Raw genomic sequence first — 23330 nt, forward strand, 5'->3', positions numbered from 1 at the left:
AAAAGTTCCAGTGTGTGTGAGATGCTGTATGGGTCAGGAGCTACAGTGGGGCTGCAGGTAAAGAAGGGTGACTGAGAGTCATGGGGTTGTGTAAGAGCTCCCTCATGGATCAAATAGGGTGTGCAGGAAAAGGTGCAGGACAGGGACATGAACAGGGGTCACAGCGATGTGTACGAGCCGGTTGGGGATATAGGTTGGGAAGGGTTTGGGTGTGTGTTCTGAAGAGGTATTGTATGGGTCAAGGAAGGCACACAGGTGCAGGTCAGGAAGGGTGTATGTATGGGTGTGTGCAAGAAGTACTGTATGGGTTGGGGAAGGCAAGAAGGGAGAGCAACATGAGTTGGGGAAGTTGGCACACAGGTTGAGGAAGTATGCAGTGGGTGGCTTGGGCCATGATGGGTACACGACTGTTCCTCTTTCCCTTTCCTTCCTTTTCAGGAGGCGGGGAAGTGGATGCTGCTGGATGGGGGAATCAGGGATTGTGAGATTGGCTGGGAAACTGCCATGGAACATTGACAATGAACCTCCCATGGCCACAGCAACAGTGCAGCAGCAGCCAGCAGCACTGAAGCAGCCACAACTTTTCCAGATTTTAATCCCCCGGTCCTGCTTTTTGGATATATTCTGTAAATTAGCCCATTTGAGATACTTTAGTTCAGAATAGTTGCCCTAAAATGCACTGTTTCACCCAGTTAAAGGTCATTATGAAAGTTGTAGTAGTAAATAGTTTCTCTTTCTTTTTCTGTATTGTCTGATCTTACTTATTTAAAACTTTTAATGATAAATACATGTAAAAGAACATAAATTAAACATTTTACCATAGCAGAATTCTATACTATGCTGGATCAATGTTGGTTCAGATTGCCTCCCCTTATAACTTTAATATACATAAATTTAACCAAATTTGCACACTTATTATTTTCTTTTCCAGCATTTCTAAATCCTAAATACTGTACGTCTTCTCGTAGGTGGAATTTCTTTTGCCTCGTTGGCCAATCTACATGATCTGACAACTCTAACTTTATCCTGGGTCTCATTTATGCCTATCATAGCTGAAAAAGTCTTTCTGTCTTAAATTCCCAAGGAGCTCTGTGGATGGTAATTCACTTGAGTAATTGGCTCAAGAGATGAAAATCTTGTAACTGCTTCTCTTAGCTACTAATCTATCCAGCTGACTGCAAGCCTAATTGGCAGCTTGTTTAGTAATTTGGCTTCTAAAGTGTTGTATTGATGTTGCATAAACAACCAATGGGAAACAGGGAGATACATGCTGCTTCACTTATAACCTAGTATACCCTTTCCTCTATTCTCTGAAGACATTTAAGATTCAGAGTATTACTATCGGTTCTCTGTTTGTGATTGTCAAAGCAACCTGCAAAATACAAATGTTTAAAATGCTAGGCTTTGATTTTTAATACAGGGAAGCTGTGTATCTAGCTGTACTCTCAAAGCATGCACTATCATTCTCTGCTATTTTTCCCCAAGGGATCCCTTAAAGCAAGCTTAAAAAAAAGAGTAATCTTTTACCGAAGGGTAGATCTCTTTTAACTATCAAGCTGCATGTGAATTTTTAAACCAACTCTTCACTATTAAACAAAACTATTACACGTTTTCTGGGTAACTAGTAGAGACTTAAATTCCTTTTCATGGAGCTATACCAATACATTGGCAGGAACAGATTCTCCCTCACACAGAAGGCCACTTTGTTTCCATATATACAGTATAATTTATTAATCCACTTCTTTTGAGATGGGTAGCCTGAATTCATATCAATTGCTATGAGTACTGAGGAATCATAATATCTAGTTTCTTAAAAAGTTCTTTTTGTATCAAGATGTTCTTTTTGCATGTAGAGTATTTCACTCATGTCCAGATTCCTTTTTTCCATCATTAAATCTCATCAATAACATATTTTGGGATGCTCGGACAGAAGGCAGAAACAAATGACCAGGTAAAGCATTTTCCTTTTCTCTTTATGAACCAAGTACAGGTTCATTGACTTATGACCATAATTGAGGCCAACATTTCATTGTTAAGTGAGACATTTGTTAAGTGAGTTTTGCCTCATTTACAACCTTTCTTGCCACAGTTGTTAAGTGAATCACTGTAGTTGTTACTAACAGGGTTGTTAAGTGAAACTGGCTTCCCCATTGACTTTGCTTGTCAGAAGGTCGCAAAAGGGGGACTCACGTGATCCCAGGACACTGCAAGTGTCATAAATATGAATCAGCTGTCAAGCATCTGAATTTTAAACACAAGACCATGAGGATGCTGCAACAGTTGCAAGTGTGAAAAGGGGTCACTTTTTTGAGTGCTGTTGTAACTTTGAATGGTCATTAAATGAACTGTTGTAAGTCAAGGACATATATCCAAGTAAAAATAGTTCTAGGCAATCCTTTGAAAAACCTCATTCACCTTGATGAAGAAAACATATTTTCACATGTCCTACTACCTGCAGGGCTATAGTTTACGATTCCCAAAAATGTACAAAATTCAATCTCAGTCATAAGGGATACTAATACTATACAACTGAATTAATATTTACACCTAGTCTTCATAATACAAAGGCCAAATGAGAAAAGGTTTTACATACTGGTTAAATAAAAGATGGACACTTGAGTTGACAATAAAATGAGTTATATTGTTTTGGTAGTACAAATATTAAATTCTGCTTGTTAAAGACAATGAAAATATTTATAACTGTGTTTTAAATTTTTGAGAAACAAGGAGCAGAATGTTACATTGCGTATCATAATTGAGAACTGTCAAATCAAAACACATCTTTGTTCTTCAATTGATAAAATCAACTTTCATATAATTTAGCAATTCAGAGGGGAAAAAATAAAGTATCAATTTTTGGACAAATATTGCTTAATAACTTTGTGCCACTGCTGGCCACTACTAGCATTTGAATTTTAGCTGGGAAAAAAAATCTAAAGTCTATCTGTTTTACTCTTCTAAGGACTGTTTTATATATATATATAGGAAGACTTCTACACTATGTATGTTTTTTCCCATGCAAATTGTTTGTCTTCTAGAATATGTACAAGTGCGCGAAGCAAAGGCAAATTAGACAGAAATCTAATAACCCATACCTCAAAGCAAGCAGCTACTTTTAAAATTTGAACATGAGACTTCCAATGGAAGAAATGGTGGACAAGATGGCTCTGAACAGCAGTGCTGACAGAAGAGAGAATGAATGAGCAGAATGAAGAGCCAGTGAGTAGACAGGCTCTTTGACAATTCCTCTCTGCATAAGGAGAGAATTTGAGATAGCCAAGAAGTGCTCCAGGCAGTTGTTCCTTGCAAGGAGACAACATGATTCTGTTGTTTGTCTGGTGGGTTTAGAGCGCTGGGACACTTGTTCAAACGATGCTCGGTGCCTCTGAAATGACATTAGGTTTGAATACTACTTTTCTTAATCACTTTTCAAAATTGCCTGTTAACTGCTTTTTGGCTATTAGAAACTTTGGATCAACGCCACTGATTGAGATTCCTTCAATTTTTAGGGAAAAAAGTTTTAATTATAAATTTAATAACGTCAAACATTTTTAATAAAGCAAAACAGTGATTAAAACGGATTTTAGAAAGTTACAAGTGGACTAAGGGTCCTGATAAAATATGACCTAAATGCCAACAACAAATGTATTATGGACTAATTAATTGAGGACTTAATATATCCACTGATATTTGTATTTATTTGCCCTTTGCTCCTTATGAATAGAAATGAAGTTTCTGTATATATGGTTGTGGGCTCTTTGGATGGCTGCTAGCGATAGACAGAGGAAAACCAAGCCCCGAATTCAGGGAAAAATCAATTTAGGATATGGGGACAACAGTCTTTAGGAATGCTATTGATCAGGAAGATAGACAGATTTCACACAGTTCTTAGTCACATCTGATGAATCTGTATCATGCTTATATCAAAACCAATACATAACTTCCAAATCAAGCCCTACTTTTTAAATAAAGTCTGTTAAAGTCTCCTTTGAAGGTTAGTAAGTCACCAAAGATGTTCAGAATATACTTCTATAACAGGTAATTTACTACTAATATATTCCTTTAGTATTTATTGCTAAATGACTTAGGGCTGCTCTAAGAACACAAAAGCATTAGGTTATAACCATATAGGTTTTTTTTAAAAAAACAACAACATAGTAATCTATGGACAATGTGTGAAGAAAATTACATTTTGTTTCACTGCTTTGTTGCTCAATTTTTAAACAGAAGCTTTATTTAGACTTTATCTTAGCCAAATATTTCCTATTCCAAGGAAAATATAACAGAACTTTCTATTCCAGTTATTGACTGGAATCTTCTAACTGAATTCACCTTATTTTCTTTGTTGTTTTAGTTCACCTTTACAGATGACATTTTTAAACTGCAAAATGCTCTTCTCTGATAAAAATTTCTTGCTTCAACAGTTTTCTTTGCTGTATGATAAAATCTACATCCTTTGTTACTAATGCACACAACGCTATTGGTATGTGACTTTGTCTCAAGGCTGAGAAGAGGCTATAAATTTAGAAATCAATAGCGAACTCTATCAATATTCATTTTACTTTTTCAATACAAAATACAAAGGTGAAAGAGCAGTAAATAAGCTAGAGCTCTGAAATAAATTGGGTGTTCTTGTCACAATTAATAAATGTTTAACCAATAACATTTCTAGCTACAGTAGTCTATAGCCCTGTCACATATCTGAAAGTACAGTCACACCAATGCCGAACAAAAATTCAGAATCTAGAGAAAACCTCATTCCATCAGCTCCATCCTCATTCTGTGTTAGCTCCATCATGCTATCTATCTTCTGAACGTGCATTACTAAGGCCATTCAACCCACTGCATACAAAGGCAGGGAAAACCATTTGTCATCAACTGACATTTAAGAAAGTGCCAACTGAAACCTTGTCTTCATAGGTTTGCTAAGTTCATAAGTCTGGCAGTAAGAGATAGATCTTACAATTTCAAATATTTATGTAATAAATTTGATAAACAAATAAATGAGACAGAAGAATTAAATCAAATGTATCCACCAATATGAAGTATGTCTTCTTCCAGTTACAAATACCTAATTTTCTTTTGCTGAAGGAGGCACAATTGATTGGGATTAGGGTTACCATATAATATCTCTATAATAACATTTCAACATATGTAATTTATAATTTTAGCTGCTTAGAGTTGCCTTGGGTGGCATGAGATGGGCAACAAATAAATTTGATAAAATAATCTACATACTACTGAAACACTTCTGTCTGTTTATTTATTTGTAGCCTTCAATTGGAAAATTGGACTGTAAAGTGCAACGATTAATTGAATCAAGGTAACTCAAATAGGCTAACTCACAGAATGCTTAAATCCATGTCTCCTATGGGAATGAAATGAAATATAGCAAAGTAGTGGCTGCTTCAGTGTCACCACAGCTTCCAACTATTTATTAGAAACCCGTAGATTGCGTGGCGCAAGGGAAAATAGGAGTGGTGTATCTCTCTCCTCTGTCAACTGTCCCACTGCATTAAACGGCAAAAGACACTCTTGGGCATTTTTTCTCCAAGAGTATAACTTTACTGAAACCCTTTTTCTCCTCCGACCCTGCACTCAATCAGATGGCTCAAGGGCGTTCAATGAGCAAGACTCAATGGGCAAGTGGCCATTAGCTGCTTTAGAACCAAGCCTGAAATCTGAGTTCTCTTAATGGTGGTGAAAGAGAGTGTTTTGGAGGCTTATGGGCAAGATAGAGTTGACTGGGAGCACCAATAGTCGAGGGGGCCCTTGGGGAAATAACAAAGGGAAGCAGGTGTTTCCTTATGGTCAGTGACTCCAATTGTTGCTTCTCCCACTAGCAAAGTAGCAAGCTGTGGATCAGGTGAGAAAGAGTCTTCACTGCATCTCTCTTGAGGATTAAAAGGGGAGTGGAAATGTTTAGGCCTATATTATATGTGGAAAGAGGAAAGACAAAACATGCCTGTTGATGGGAGCACTGACAGTTGATGAATGGACTCTCTTCCTCCCTGGAGGAAGAGGGCCCTTGGGGGCATGTCAGAATGGAGAGTGGGGTGAAGTTTTCCTCATAGTTCACAGCTCCCTTGCTTTCCCCTCTTACCAGCAAAGTGGGAGTTCTGTGGGTCAACAGAGGACAGGAAGAACAGTGACTTCACCTGGGCTCTCCTAAGGGTTGTGAGGATAGAGGAAATAATACACATTTATAATGTATGAGGAAAGAAGAATGACCCAATGGGTCACAGGCTATTTAGCAACTACTTATTTGTTCTGTGTAGAACTATGCAAAACTGGTAGTAAGGAAAGAATTTCAAAAATGTAGATATTATCTTGAAAGGGCAACCATTCCTGTTGCCCAGAGCATATGCTAATAGGTAGAAGTCAAATTTGTATGTTCCACATGTGATCTGGCAGGTTACAGGTTCTTTAACAGATTTGAGCTTTTTGTAGAGGGCAGAGAGGAAAGAAATGAAGGAAAAATATTCGCCCATATTATGTTTGAAATATACCAAGCAAGAATAAAAGCAAACTCTATGCAAGTGCACAATCCACTTTTTAATAAACTCAGTATTGACAAAAAGTCTTCAATTATTAGGAAATGTGCATATAGATGAGAGTATATATTGTTAATTAGCATTAAGTCATATGGTCACATTTTCTAGAAATATCATTAGCCTATGATTTCTGCCATTTTACTGCAAAGTTTCTCAACAAGCAGCAAATAACTCATCCATTATAAAAATATCATTACATTCTTGGACCTCAATACCAAAGATAGCAACTCTTGATTTTCCTCTCCTCTAGATTTTTTTCTCTTCCTCAATGTGATTTCTAAAGGATGTTTAGACCTCTTTGAGATGGAAGAGCCAACTATTTCTGTCACCACCTACCTGAAATGTACCTTTCACTGGCACATTTAGGTATTCTACTTTACATTGTTAAGATTCCCAGGTACTTGAAGGAGTGCTAGTTTACCCTATTATTGAGGAAATGGAGACAAAACTGAAATAGAATAGTTTGAGGCCATTTAACGAACACGATTTAAACACAATTTGATCCAGAGGGATCATAGTTTAGGCACTCAAGAAAACAGGGAACTGCATTACTCCAATCCACCTGGCCTAGAATGGATGTCATGAACTGGCAGTAACATTCTTTCAGGTTTTTAAGAGGAATATGCTGGAGACTTAAACTGTGGTGGGTGTGTGGTGTTCCTCCTGTTTTTGCTCCCAGGAAAGCAGGGGCATCATCCCACAACTACAACTATCCATTAAGTATTATATTACTTTCTGCCACAAATATTTCCTCTACAGTTACTGAGGAATGTTTTTCTTTATTTTTATTCCATCACTTGAAAACGTTTTCAAGTGATAAAATAGAAGTATTCCAAACATTTTCATAAAATGACTTCCTTCTGTCACCTGCAAGTTGCAAAGTTAAAATCACCTTGTAGAAATAATTATATTATACTCTCCTCAGCTATTAAGCATTTTTGCTTCTTACTACACATATGGTCGTAGTCTTAGAGGCCTGACCTAGCAATTTTCTGTTTCTATGTTACTACTTCCAAGGTACTTTAGCAATATTTTTAGATTGTTCTTGGTCTGGTGCTATCTCAGTGATGGCTGAAATGCTGTGAAAATACAAAGCCATTCTAAGGGAATGAAAAAAGTTAGATAACCCCAGGAAACAATTCAATATCAACAGAAGAAATTGTTGTGATTCTCAACTTTCAAGTACAGATAGCTAACTACAGAAATGATTTTCAAGGAGTATTTATATATTAAATAAATACAGTGCATTCAGAAAGTATTCAAATCTCCTTCACTTTCGTCAATTTTGTTATATTGCATCCTGATTCTACAATTGTTGAAATTCATTTTTTCCTCATTAATTTACACTCAGTACCCCATTATGACAGTGAAAACAGAATTTTTGAAATGTCTGTAAATTTATGAAAAAGAAAAAAACCCCAAAATATCACATCTGAAAACCCTTTCTACCAGAAGCAGGACTTAAATCATCCTGTTGGAATTGGCCCAATGCGCAAGGCTGTGATTATTTTGAATAGTGATTTTGTTTTCTATGGCAACATCTGTCTAGGTCAGTGATGGCTAACCTTTTTGTCGTGTGCCGAAAGCGTGTGTGTGTGCCCCCCGACCCATAACATGTTGCGCGTGCACCATCCCATGCGTGCCTTGCCCTGTGCACAATCAAGCGTGACCCCCGTGTATGCGTGTGCGACCCTCATGCCCCATTTTGGCCTAGTAGGCTCCCTGTAGCCTCCTGGGAGCAAAAACAGGAGGAACATCACACACCCACCACGCCCCATTTTGGGACTAGTAGGCCTCCCTGCAGCCTCCTGGAACCAAAAACAGGCTGCATGTGGACACCCTCTCCCCCGCGTAGGTGCACTCGTCTCCCGCATACACCTCACCTCTGTGCGTGCGTGGCAAAGACCTGGAAATAAGCTAACCAGTGGGAGGCAGGCACGCATGTGCAGTGCAGCTTAGCTGGGGCAACAGCTTGCATGTCCACATTAAGAGCTGTATGTGTCACCTGTGGCACACATGCCATAGGTTCGCCATCATGGGTCTAGGTCACTTACAAAAATGGTAATACCATATTTTTTGGACTATAACCTTCTGCACGTCCATTTTTGCAAAGGGGGTGTGGTTTCAGTAGGCCAAAAATGCTGTATTCAGTGTATAAGACGCACCCAGATTTTCACCCTCTTTTTTGAGGGAAAAAGGTGCATCTTATACTCTGAAAAATACGGTAATGTTGAGGTAAAACCTCAAGGGAAGTCTTCCTTTGAAAAACATTTCTAAGCCACTTAAAAACACCCTTTGGATGCTATTATTCAACAAGTTGAAAATATATGAGACCAGCCTAGCTCAGTTTACCCATGCTAACCACAAGAATGCAATAATAAACCATGGTTTTACTGATTAACCTCCCCAAACCCTATAGCCATAGCTGTTGCCTGGTCCACCAAACTAAGCACTCTGTAATAAAAGAAAAGAAAAGAAAAGAGGTTAAGCTGACACGATTCTTTCTTAATAATGCATGCTGTTTCTTGTTAATTGTTTTCTATATGCTTGCAGATATGTACTTGGGCAATTTGTGCTACTATATTGCAAGTATAGATGTTAAACTGAGTCTTCCTCTTCCACTTTTCGATTATTTGAATACTACATTGGCTTCTTTTTTCTGACTAGTTTTTTGGCAGTTTTCAAAAAGCACTTCCACTAGTTCCTTAAAAACTCTGGAATGCAATTTTTCTGGCTATTGAAAAATTGAATGTTTGTAAGGTAGCAAGGTATTTTTTCTGTATTTTACCAGATGTAAACTTTTCTAGCTCCTTTTTCTCAGTCTGAGAAAATATATTTGCAAATAACTTAAGCAGAACTGTCCTATTCCCCATTATTTCTTCCCTATCACACACTAGTTCTTGTTTTGTTACCTTTATTCTCTCCACTGATAAACAGGAGCTAGAGATGACACTAACTATAGATCTCCTTTCTACCATGTGGATTGTAGTAGGGGCTTTCAAACACCCTTTCCTGTCTTGTTCCTCCTGTGTGATCTTGTATAGCCATATCTCTAATGTCCAGCACTTCTTTATCTGGACCCATGCATCTGTCTCCCTCCCTTCTTCAAATTAAAGCCCTTGATAGGGTTCTAGCCAAACACATTTCTTATTCTCTTGTGATATGTAGCCCATTCCATGCAAGAATTGCCCATCCCCCCCCTTCACTAAACTGGGTGTGGGCATGGCCAGTATGTGACGTATCCGGCCCATTGGGCCGGAAATTTGACAGCCCTGCTCTAGAGTAACATAGAAGTGAGATGGGTTGCTCTATTAATTCAATCAATCAATCAATCAATCAATCAATCAATCAATCAATCAATCAATCAATCAATCAATATTGTTGACCAGCACACTCTTAGGGTTCTATTACTCCTTGTAATATTCTGAAGTGTTTGTCTTCTTCTAGCAGATAAGCAAGAAAGGGTAGTGTTCAGTCAGTTTTATGAACCCTGGTAATCTTTTCATTCCATTTTGGATAGATGAACCAAGAATAACGCATACTTTTTAAAAAATTGCCTGGACAGACAATGAAGCTCTTAAGTTTTGTCCTTCTAGCTACCCACCAACTACTTCTAAATTCAGGCAAGAGAAATTTTTAAATTTTATTTGCTACTATGTATTTAGTTAACATTAGTTATAAGGAGAGTAGCTAGCATAGAAATGTGATGGAAAGAGGAGAAAATTTAATCTTCTCTTATTTTCATGGTCCTAAGCAGAATTAGTACTTCCAATGAGGAACACATTTTCTACATGAAGAAATCATTGAAAAGAATAGATCAGGGTCAATAACTAAGCTACTTATACTGTTTTCCCCAACAAGTTGCTTTACATCTTTTTTTACACTTAATCTGCAATCACATGCACATTACTCAGAACCAAACCCCACTAAGGTCAATGGAATTAATTTCCCAGTAATTACTAATTCCCTCTAGGGTTTAAAGGAACTGCAGCCTCAGAAACCTTTTGCCAGCTCTTAAAAATGCTTTAAAATATTTCAGTCAGTCAGTCAGTCAGTCAGTCAGTCAGTCATTCAGTCAGTCATTCAGTCAGTATCTATCTATCTATCTATCTATCTATCTATCTATCTATCTATCTATCTATCTATCTATCTATCTATCTATCTATCTGAATAACATATTTAATTATGCTGAATCTGCTTACCAGTAGGTCCTGGCAATGGTGCTGCTTTTCTTCTTCGTTTGATATCACCCATACATAAGGATCCTAAATGGACGCTTGTTTGTCTGCAATGAAATCAGAGATATGTAGGCAAAAAGGTAAGTAAATTGTTATATGGGGAAATCAATATAATAAAATTCATGATATAGTATCCAATTTCTTCTTTAAAACTTCCAGTGTTGGCTCATCCACAACTTCTGGAGGCAAGTTGCCCCACTGATTAATTGTTTTAACTGTCAGGAAATTTCTCCTTAGTTCTAAGTTGCTTCTCCCCTTGATTAGTTTCCATCCATTGCTTCTTGTCCTGCATTCAGGTAATGATGTATGGGTGTGAAAGTTGGACACTAATCTTGGCTGATCAAAAAAGAATCAATGCCTTTGAACTGTGATGTGGATTTAAATTATTGCACATACCATGGATATCCAGAATAACCAACAGTGAGGTGTTGAATCATATAAAACCACTTCACTTAAAACCAAAATTACAAGACTACATCTGATTTGCTTTGCCCATGTCTTATGGGCAAATTCATTGGAGAAGTTGATAATGCTAGGAATGATTAGTGGATCAAGAAGAAGGGACAAACAAAGAACTTGCTGGCTTTACACCATCAAAGCTGATAATAAGATAAACATCCAACAACTGAAAGAAGCTATGCTTGACAGGGTAGCATGGAAAACACTTGCCTATAAAATTGTCAAGAGTTAGAAATGACTGAATGGTTAAAACTAACTAAACTAATCATAATTTATCAGATTCTTTAAAAAAACCACCACTTTTATATTAATTATGCTTTGGGTGGCTCTATTAGATGGGAATGGTTTCTGAACTGTTTTTGCTTGGTGTGCCAGCCTTTTTATATAATGTGTGTACATGTGTGCATATGTGTGGAAATGTTTCTGAATCTAGTCTTCATAGTATTCACTGCTTTATGTCAAGTTTTAAATGCCTTACCTGTGACTCACATCCCTTACTTGGATTCCATTATCCCCATTGTTACCATGGGGACTTATGCTAGACAAATATTCATTATAAAGATAATCCTGACACATTAGACTACTGATTGTGAGGATTCTGATTAACCATGAAAACTAGTTGCTTCAACTCTGTCTGCTTCTAAAGTTCAATTCACAATTCTTCAAAAGTTTAATAATTTAGTAAAGATATTCATGAGACCATCAGAAATTAGAGAGTAATGTAACCAATAAATTTAATGTGTTTAACAGAAACAAAAATGAAACACATCAAACCAAAAACAAATAATTCAATATCCTACATTATATATAGAATTCATGCCTAAGTGAAAGCTTCCACGTCAGCTATTGACATTGTGTCTAAACAATGAGCTCTTCACATTGTTTGGGGGTAATATCTGATGTAAGAAATTGAAAGGTTCTGTAAAAGAGGGACTATGAGTATCTTTTGGTTCAAAAACAGATCATACACACTTGGAACAACAACAGACTGACTTAATTGGGTGTGTTCTCTTAGGAAATATACAATTTGTCCACTGTCCCATACAATATTAGTTGCACCAATCACAGTCTTTGGTTTTAGAGGATGTAAATGTTCTAACCAATTAGATTTCATAGAATATTAAATTTATGTCTTCAAAGAATGGAAAGATTACAAGCAGATATAACTGAAAATTATGTGAATTTCATATAACTTAAGTTTTCCTTCTTTGCTGAAACCAGTTCCTAAAATTATTTAGCATCAAAAGCAGTGAATTTCTCAATATAGCTCAGGCTAGAGCTATAATGAAAAGAGTATGAAAAGAGTATGAGAAAGAGGGAAACCAGAATTCAAATAGGATGAAAGATAAAAATTAATAAAGTCAGCCAATTGAACCTGAAGACCTTAGTAGCAGGAATAATAGCTAGCTCTGCTTAAGTAATTCTGCTCATATTGATTATCTGTTACACTGCATTGAGATATCTAGATTATTGATCAGTTAGATTATGGAATTTAGATCCCCCTCCCTGTTTTTTGCTTGGCAAATACAATGAAGTTGCACCAAACAACATTAAGTAAGGACTACTGTTATAGTTGTCACTCTTTGTGCAAAACATTGCAGTTGCTTTTTAATTTAAAATCAATGGATGTGTGAAAGGCAGCTCTGTTTCTTCAGAATAAATGAATCATTTGTCTCTGCAAAGCACAGCAATTTGATCACTAACCAAGGTACGAATATTGATAGTGTGTTTCTTTCTTTTTTAAAATTTGCTGTTGTTTTGAGAACAAGGCATTTCCAGCAGCTGAAAACAATTAAACACAATAAGAAATGGAAAATAGAATAATAATTATTACTAAAATATCCCAGGCCCTCTTAACAGCTATTCTGCATTTTGATATATGTCATGGAGAAAAGTGAATCTAAAAAGCAATTTGAAGGAGGTGATTATGTACACACAATGTTTTCCTCAAGTTGCAAATCTATTATAGAAACAGTAATCCATTTCTATGGTGAACTCTATGAATACCTGGGAAATTCTCTCTTACAGCCAAAAGCAGAATGAGTGAGTCCACTTGTCCATCTAGTTTTCAGTGTAAATGGTGCTTCTGAAGTTGTCTTTAAGATGTTTTATGGTATTTTTAAAGAAAACGTTTTATGGTTTTCTTTTTAAAGAAAACACTATGAGTGCTACCAAAAATATCAAACTGTTAATAGAGGTTAGATGCTACAATCATCATTTAAAGTAAATCCCAGTTCCTCTTGAAGAGAAGCAAATACCTGTGAGTAGGAAATTAAATAGGGGCCAAAGCTGTAATCATAACAGCAACTTCTTTAAATAATAAATTTATATTATTTTAATGATGTTACTTTTCTTAGTTATCTTATTATAAGCTTCTCTCAAAGCCTTCTTGGCATACATTTACTTTTTGAAAAAAAAAATCAAAAGCAAAAAATCAAAAGTCTATGATAAAACTAAATGAATATTTACCCAAAATATTAATGCCTTTCCTAATTATACATTTTAAATGCCTTCAGTGGGACCTGGGAAAACAAAATGTCACTCAACAGCCTAGCTTATATGTTTCTTAGCATGAAACTGTAGCCTTGAAGATTAAAAAGAGCTAATTCCCTTGATTCCTCTCTATTTATCCATAGATAGCTGCAAGCTATCATTTATAAACAGTATTCTGGCAGGGAGCTCAGGATACTAGATGGCAGGGGTAGAGAACTTGTTAAGACCACCTTGCCTGAAAACCTGGTTGTTGACATGCTGGTGACAGGGACTCGAGCAAGTTGTGTCAAAGGGAATAATTCTAAAGGAAAGACAACAGAAACTTGTCGCCTCTTTGTACACATTTACAAACAGGGCTTTCCAGAGTATTAAGCCTAGTTAAAGCTGCCCCCTGGATAAAGAGTGTTCTGAACAGCCTCAGACAAGCTTAGAAGACAAACAGATGCGACTATGGTCCCTGGCATTTGGCAAGAACACTCATTGTCACTAAGAAGGATATAAGCCTCGACAGGGCATCAGCTGTACAACTGTGAAGCAGGCCTGCAAGTATCACAGTGGCAACAGAATTGTGGCAAAGGGGAAAAACTGGCTGGAAAAGCCAGACTAGTGTGAATTTACATGAGCAGACCAAACATGTACTGCTTATTCTCATATCTTCTGACATTAAGCAAAACAGCAGAGGATTGAGAACAAATATTCATATTTAAATATTCAATTATTTATATTAAATGTATATAAAAAGTTTGCTCTTCTTAAGTGACAAATTACAAGAGAAGATGTAATAAAGGATAAAATTATAAGTCATGAGGAAAAATTTATGAGTCCCAAAATGTATTAGCAGCTATTTTTTTAAATAAAAAAAGATGATTTATCTATGTATATGCTATTTATACCAGCACAATTGCTTTCTTCCCTTTTGAATATCTATCTCCTTTATAATTTAATTTAATTTCATACTTTATTATATTGCACAGCAAATATATCTTGTAACTTTCCCAAATAATTCTAATATGGCTGCTGTTTTAATTTTTAGAATCTCCTATACATGACCTTGAAACGTTACTAACCCTACATTGTTTAATGACTATGAACATTGCTATAATTGATCAATGAGGACTGAATCTATTACAAACAGGTCACTTTGACCCATTCCACTTTGTTTCCCTAGGATATTATGGCTCTGAAGTTGTATTATTAAAAGAGTAACTTCCATATATGCCAATTTAAACAGCACTTTCGAAGTAATGAGTTTTATTTAAAACGAAAATTTTAGAAAAGTTATTTATGACTTTAGCATACGGAAAAACCACCATATGGAAAATTCTTACAAACCTCAGAAAGAAGCCTGTAAAATCCCTAATTTGATTGATGATTATGTGGCATCAAGTTGTTTTCAACTCTTTGTGACCACACAGATAGATTTGTCCATGATAATCGATCCCTAACCTGTACTTTCCTATCTCCCAACTTTGACATAATTTTATTAGTTGGTTTTCTTACTGTAACACAACAGGATAATGGACACCAACCAGAAAACTGGTATGTTCAACGTCAGCATTTTTCAAATTTGGCAACTTTAAGATGTATGGACTTTATTTCCCAGAATTCCCCAGTCAGCAATACTGTTCTATGTTATAATGGTTATGCAATAATCTTAGAAACAGAATATTATAGCTTTTGTTCTCCTGTAGGTTTACAAATAAAGCTTGATCACTAATTTGTCTGGGATGGTCTCAGAACCCTGTCTTGCACAAGGAATGGGACTAGGAGACCATAGCTGCATGATTTTAATAAATAAGAAATCTATTAGTACAAATATTAATACATACATCTTCTGGAACTGATAATTGATATGAATATATAAAATTATGATTTTAAATTTAAAAATGTAGAAAGTTACTTTATAAACAAGGCTACTTTCTTTGTTATAACTCTAAATGTTCCTATTGGTAGGAACATTCCATCAAAACTAATGATTTCTTTCTTAAAAATTGTTGGTGATGATATTGTTATTCTATATAATCATACCTGATATTCTAGTTTTTTCTGTATTTAATATTTAAAAAATCATTAGAAAAAAGGCAATATTACAGATTTTTTTTAAAAAGCATATTATCCTAATTTTAAAAAGAACCACAAGCTTTTTTTAAATCATATGGCATCTGGACTGTACTGGAATGTGAAATTCAGAGGGAAAAACACTGAAGAAAAAATGATAATAGTGTTCTTATTCACGTACAAAAACTGCATGTATCAATAGCATTTCTGAACAACTGATTTAAAAAGAACTGCATTGCAATGAATTGCATCTTAATTTATTTTCCTTGTATATTTTTTCAAGAAGCAAACTCTATACTTGTTCTTACCTTGTTACCCAGTCTCACCTAACTAAAATCATGACCGTCTCTGAAAATAGAAACAAGACCTTGGCACACTATCAATGACTTCCTGCAGATGGCTCTAGAACCTTTTGTTTTTTCCCCTCCTTTTCTCTGATATTGGATAATAGTCTTGATACTAGTATCAGATACAGCTTTGAAAAGATAAAGTGCTATATTTTATTCATCCCCCCAAATGATTAAAAACATTTTAAAATAGAAACTGAAGCCTTAATTACGTTTAATTCTAGATAGTTTTTTTTTTTGTAGGATAACATTGTACATAGATTTAATGTTCAGGCATCCTCCATTGTGTTCATTACAATTGTCCACCTAAGGCACATTTACACATACAAGTGTATGGAAAATGTATACTAATTAATTTTCTTGACTGTTTAGGATATCTAACAGGCAAGACATCAAACATTAAAAAAAAACCAATTTGCATGAGAGCATGATTCATACTTAATCTTGATTTTAAGGGAGATAAAGAAGGCATGTATAAGAGCTGCATGACAGCAACAAGAACAATGATAGGGAAAAGGAAACAGAAATAGAACCAGGCATCCTTCAAGAAAAAGTTGTGTGTACAATGAGCCAATTGTTAAATAACAAGGCTCCTAGGGGCTGATACATCCCTTTGCCACCCACAATCACAACTTTTTGCCAGAAAATTTGTGAAACTAATATATGATCACAGGATTGGAAATGATCCATGTTCATATCATTTTCAAAAAAGGGTGACTCCAAGGATTGCTCCAATTACCACACATTTGCCCTCATCCTTCATACTAGCAAGATTCTCCTTAAAATCATACAGCATCTGGTACTGACCAATGAAAGAGAATTGCCAGATGTTCAAGCTGGTTCAGAAGGAGTCATGGCACCAGGGACCATATTGCAAATCTACACTGGATTATGAAAGCTTAAGAATATCAAAAGAATATCTACAAATGCTTTACTGACTATAAGAAAGCCTTTAATTGTGTTGATCATGACAAGATGAGAAAAGCCTTAGAAAACTTGGGGGTGCCAATACATCTGTCAAGTTGGTATAATCACTGTACACAAATCAGAAAGCCACTGTGCAAACACAGTGTGGAGAGTCTGATTGGTTCAAGATAGAGAAAGGAGTGTAGAAAAGTTGAATTTTTCACCTTTCTTACTCAACTTGTATGCTGAAGTGATCACGAGGAAGCTGAAACTTGAAGGATCAAAAATTAGCGCAATTATTGGAAGAAGGAACATTAATAATCCCTGAGGACCCAGATTGTTGGGGGCAATATGCTGACTCTCTGTAAACCGCTTAGAGAGGGCTGAAAGCCCTATGAAGCGGTATATAAGTCTACTGCTATTGCTCTACTGCTATTGCTGATGACACAACTCTCTCCCCAAAATCCAAAGAAGATTCAGGTCCGGCCCAAGAACAATCCATCCAAAGTTCATGTCATGGCTGATTCGCCAAACACTCCTGCTCGCGACCCGACAACAGAAATTTGGGGGGGGGGGGAGAGAGTGCAAGGGAAGCTTTAGAAGGAATTTGGGAATTCAAGTGAGCTGATGAGACAATCCAACCCCTCAAGGTCAAACACTGGGAAAACTCTGAGTTGCTCAGAATGTTCCCATAACAAAATGAATACAATTGATTGGTGGACAAATGTAGAGCTGGGGAGGCCCAGCTCTACATTTACTCACACCAATAGAGTCTTGCCAGACTAAACCTATATATTGTCACCTCAATTAATATACCCACAAAGATTCTAGGGAGTATCCAATTGTCTTGCTTTGCCTCCTAGCCAGCTCTGGGCTCTGTTGCTGTTTTTCCCATCCCTTGGAATGGTCTCCCTGGGAAACTGCCACTTCACTGTACTCCATTATACCACCTTCCCTTCCATGATGGCCCTGCCACCAGGCCAGAAACATCTGATCAAAAGTATTTTTTTAAAGCAAAAGATTCGGCCTCTTCCCGAATATCAACATGACAAAATTAATGACCACTGCAGGGGATGGAAATGTCAAAATAACAATTGACAGTTAAGAGATTAAATGCATGCAAGAATTCACTTTCCAAGGATCGCAGATTGATCAAAGCAGTGGTCCAAAAATAAAGCTTCAAATTGTATTGGGCGACACAGGAATGATGAGCATAAATCAAATATGGAAAAACAAGGACATCCGATTAAATGCTGATTAGTCCACACTATTGTGTTTCTCAAAGCACTACAGTTGGAGAATGTATAAGTTCAATTCTCACTGAGGTCCATGTTCATTAATGCTAGCAATGTAGATAATTGTTTCTAAATTTTAGGTACTCTGGGTTTCCAACCTCCAATTTGTCATTTGGATTTTAAAATGTATTTATTATTTAAAAAATAATCAATCTGCAAAATTGAACATTATCCTCTTCAATACATATCCCACAAAATGTATTGTGGTTTATAACATTCATACTTTAAAATGCAATTTAAAAGTCAGCTACTATCTTGAAAAGAAAGAAAGGCCACAAGGTATTTATTTTCCCTTTTGGCACATGATAGTTTCACCTAATTAAGCCACCTGAATCAAGAACAATGTGAAAAAGCATAAAACAAAAGAAGGAAATATCAAATCATCATTATAAGAATGGTGAAGCATTGTTATTTGCAGGTTGAAAAAGGGAAACTACAACAGTTATAAAGAGACATTCCGTGAAATGCAAGATTGTCTAGGTATATTATCCTATAATTTTAAAATTACTGATGCAAAAATAGATTGTCTTCCACATGTTATATGTGCAGCCCATACAATGATATACTGTGCCCTTCTACTGCCATTCACATAATGGATTTTTGTTCACAGTTCTGTTCACCAAAACTGCTTGAAATGAAAGGTAGAAAATACACAATTTAGTTGAAGGTTACAACTAAAATGCGGCTTTCTGCATTCCACTTAGAAGCTGTTAGAATGTGGAAAGTTGCTATGGGAATTGCAGGTATGCCCATAAATTCCAAGGGAATTTTCCGTGGGAATCCTCTGATACTTGCAATGATCATTTGCAATAACACCCAATGCTTTCTTATGTAAGTTGTTCTTCAGCAATGTAAATCAGTATGCCTCTACTTCAAGGGTCCACTCCGAATCTGAAGCACCTGAAATAAGTATCTGGAAATATCTAATCACTCTGTTTCACAGTCCAAACTTTTCTGTTGTAATAGGAATGATTCCTTGGCAGCTTTCATCAAGCATCTCTCCCTTTTTGTTTGTAACATGTTGCAACATTTAGAGTTAAATGCTGGTGTAAGACAGGGCAAGTTTTATTATGAAAAAAGTATCTGTGTAGAATGAATACAGATAGTCCTCACCTTACAATCATTAATTTAAGAGACCAGTGACACAAAAACACTGAAAAAAGTAACTTTTTGACATGACGGTTACAGCATCTGTGTGGTCATGTAATCGAAATTCGGATGCTTGGCAACCTATTGCCAATTGTGTTATTTATGACAGTTACAGTGTCAGGGGTGTCAGATAATTTACGTTTGCGACCTTCTGACAAGCAAAGTCAATAGGAAGCCAGATTCACTTAACAATCATGTTACTAACTTAACAACTGCAGTGATTCACTTAACAACTGTAGCAAGAAAGGTCATAAAATGGGCAAAACTCACTTAACCACTGTCTTGCTTAGAAACTGAAATTTTGGACTCAATTGTGGCCATAAATCAAGGACTCCTTAAACTGTACTGTTCAGGATAGGCCCCCTACAAGCCTTTGTCTGTGAGCCACCTAGAAAGCATAAACCTTGGGCTCATTTCTTAATTTTCTAAGATTTGTCATATATTTAATAAATATGGAGAACTTTTACAAATCGGGACAACTGCTTTGACTTTTTTTTTAAGATATCCATTCACACACACACATATATGTTGACATTACATGTCCTACTTCTTTAACTGTTCTGTCAAATCAGTTGACTGAAATCTCATAAATTGTTCATAATAAAATGAATTGTTATTGTCTAACAATTTTAGCCTAGAGTAATAGTTTTTCTCCTAACAGAGATGTTATTTTTAAAGGGGTTATCTTGGCAAATTGTACAAAAATTTCTACCACAAAGAAGGTAGAGGATCAAAAGAAAATGAAATTCCTTATTGAGACTGCATGTCTACTTACATACAGAATATCATAGATTTCTTCCTTAACTTTACAGATTTTATAGAAGACTTAAGATCTCACATCAGTGGCTTCTAACAACCTGAGTACTGTTGAAGTAAACAAATAGCAATTACTTCCTGTTAAAAGACATATTTTAAACAAGTTTTATTTCTCAGAAATATAGTTATTTTGAATGTAATGTATTATTCAATTTTGTGTCAGAAATGAAGAAAGATTCTGAGACATTTTTCCATTTTTTTAAAAAAAAAGTAGCACTGCAGAAATATGTACCTGTATAAAAAACTCATATTCAATCATAAAGTTGCATAAATCATTGTGTCTTAACTTGTAAGAGTTTATCTTGCAATCTGCTTTTATGGATGAATAGATAGATAGAGGGGTCTCTCTCTCTCTCTCTCTCTCCCTTCCTCTCTCCCCTTTTAAATATATAGGATGTAATCCACAGAAAGTAATAGTTGAGTTCTTCATTAAAAATGGTAAATTGTTTGTTGCTATACTTCAAATATTAAGACACAGGAGACAGTAAAGTTTAGTAATGAAAAATTTCTTTCTGCACAGCTTTAAAAGTAAAATGTATTCTTGCAAAAAGTAGAAAACATAACCTTCAGCCAAGTCTTTCAGCCTTTAGATCCTCAAGGGGTACAGTAAGGATAAAATCTTTGCTTAGAGGAACTGTGGGATACATATGTAACACATTTGTAAAGATATTACCAAAAAATTTCTAACTCTGTTTTGATTTTCCCTTCTAGCCTCTATAAAAGCCTATAAATATTTGCCTCTTAATAAAAACAAATTCACTTGAAAATAGCTGTGGATGTTATGGTTATGTGGAACATAGCAAGTGTAATCAGAATTCTACACTGGATTTAGCTATTGGCTTGCTTAGTTATGAAGTTTTTCCTCAGGCTTAGTTAGAACAATGACATCATCAGCATAATCCACACTGAAACATCTGTTTTCACACTGTTCAAAGTGTTATTGTATTAACCAAAAAGAGCTATGGCTATCCCTTTTTATATACAAATGTTCCATGTGATGGAAGAATTCAATCGTGGCACTTTTTATTTTATTTTATACCAGCTTATTAAGATTAGGCCATTAATGCCAGTACATTTGTTACAAGGAACAGTAACAAATGTGACCAGGAGTGGGGCGGGGGGGGGGGACCTTTTCTTTTGCAAATAGACTTATGTCCAGTGTGGTACACTAACATCTGCTAAGCATTCTTATTCAAACTCAGAGCCTCTTGTAGAGTCACCTGCAGTAAGCAGGTTGTAATTTTTCTGAGAAAGAAAACCTGCCAGAAAATGAAGTCCAATTGTAGAGTTATTCTTAATGCGCTCCATCACTTTGCCTCTAGAGACTCATGAACTTTATGCCAACCAAAAAAGATTTTTAAATATCTGTAATAGAGTCTTGCTGTCCTCAGAAAGGATAATGCGGTGGGGTTTTCTCTTGTTTCTAATTAGTAATTTAAGCATATGTTCAGCATTTAACTCTAAATGTTTGCCTTTTCCCCAAGCTCTAAGACAGCTGTCCAAGATGTGAATGCCTGAAAGCACTTAAATATCAACATCTGCTGAATTATGTTAATGGAATGTAATATAATTGGGCATGAGCTGGAATTGATCAGAAGTCTATGACTATGACCAAGGCAAATCTAAACCAATATTTTATCTTACAAACAAGTCATAGGTAACAAACATCTGACGTTAATCAACTAATACGATCAGAGCACAAAATTTCGAATACCAAGGCTAAAAAAACCACCTATGAAAATATTGAGAAACAGCACTTAAAACAGAATCAAAGGTAAATATTTTTTGTGGAAATTTCCTGCTACTGTTACATAGGAACTCATTTTTAAATTCTAATTAAAATAAAAGATTATTCCATGTTAAAGAACAATGTATAAAAGAGCTTAAAGCAAATTTGTTCCTAAAGTGGGACCTCAGGTCATGACCACAATTCATTCCACAACCTTGGTTGCAACCCGATTTGGTCGTGACCCAAATCTAATTTTCCCATTGGATTGTATGTAAATACAATCAATCTGTTCCAGACCACTATGGACTATATATAATTTTTTTTTAAAAAAAAAAGATTTTTAAGCACAAAAATAGTTAACTATGCCATAGAACTCTCCCACAACCTGGGTGGGAGGGCAGGAGTGTTTGGGCTGGGCTGGCTGACTTCTGCAGCGCTCCTCCTGCCTTTCTCTCTGCAAGGAAGCCTCAGCAAGAAGAAGCGGCCCAACACATGCCCTCCTTCCATGCTCCAAAGCCGAGTGCCAGGGTCTTTCTGACGTGGCCTGCTGAGACAGAGAGCTATCGCTCTCTACAGCTCCCAGAGGACTTAGAGGAGGGGAGGCAGGGGGAGAGCCTGGCTTCCAAGCTGCCGGAATTCCCAACTGTAGAGCTTGCTTGGTTCTGTTCCCAACCCTCGCCATGTGCGCAAAACAACAGTAACAAAAAAGCTGTAATCGAGGCTTCTGCAGCATCATGTGGGTCTCCTGGGGAGGTAGGAGAAATGCTGCCTGGCTGGGGAGAAAGTTACTTACAAAAAAAGTTAGAAGCCAGTGAGAACGAAATTAAAGGGTAACTTTAACATGTGGAAGTTTGTTCAGCAGATCAGGACTTTCTCTATGGCGCGAAAGGGGATATCAGCTGCAGCCACATTTGATAGCCACCTGAGTATGTGTTTGTGACCAGAATATTAAAAAAATGTGAATTTTTGGATTGGAAACCAATTTGGTTGTGGTCTGAGTCATTTGTGACCCGAGGTCCCACTGTACTTGCAAAGTACAATTTCCTTGAGAAATCTAAAATGGACCCTACTATATCACTCCTCTCTCCTCAATTTAGATAATTTATGTCATCAAACCTATAAATAGTCCTGATCAAGCCTTTGTTAGCCAAATCACAACTTCCCTCATTTTATCTATCTTGGAAGTTACTGCCATGAAATAAAACATGATCAGTGAATCTAAAGTGTTTGGCCACAAGAATACAATTGTCTAGTGGAAGTTATTTTGTACAACAATGGGTGGCAGA

General features: G+C 36.2%; 1 protein-coding gene across 3 annotated transcripts in view; it reads right to left on the reverse strand.

Annotated features, from left to right (window-relative positions):
- The window catches only part of GPATCH2 (G-patch domain containing 2), a 92520-nt gene that overhangs the window by 4216 nt on the left and 64974 nt on the right, over nucleotides 1-23330 (reverse strand). For all 3 annotated transcript variants that reach the window (XM_087717800.1, XM_087717799.1, XM_087717801.1), the window contains exon 9: nucleotides 10757-10839. In XM_087717800.1, coding sequence (XP_087573926.1) covers nucleotides 10757-10839 — 83 coding nt within the window. The remainder of the gene's footprint in view (nucleotides 1-10756; nucleotides 10840-23330) is intronic.

Source organism: Thamnophis sirtalis, unplaced genomic scaffold, assembly GCF_051295495.1.
Source record: "Thamnophis sirtalis isolate CommonGarterSnake01/CBP01778 unplaced genomic scaffold, rThaSir2_p1.2 scaffold_6, whole genome shotgun sequence".
In the NCBI taxonomy this organism is placed as follows: Eukaryota; Metazoa; Chordata; class Lepidosauria; order Squamata; family Natricidae; genus Thamnophis; species Thamnophis sirtalis.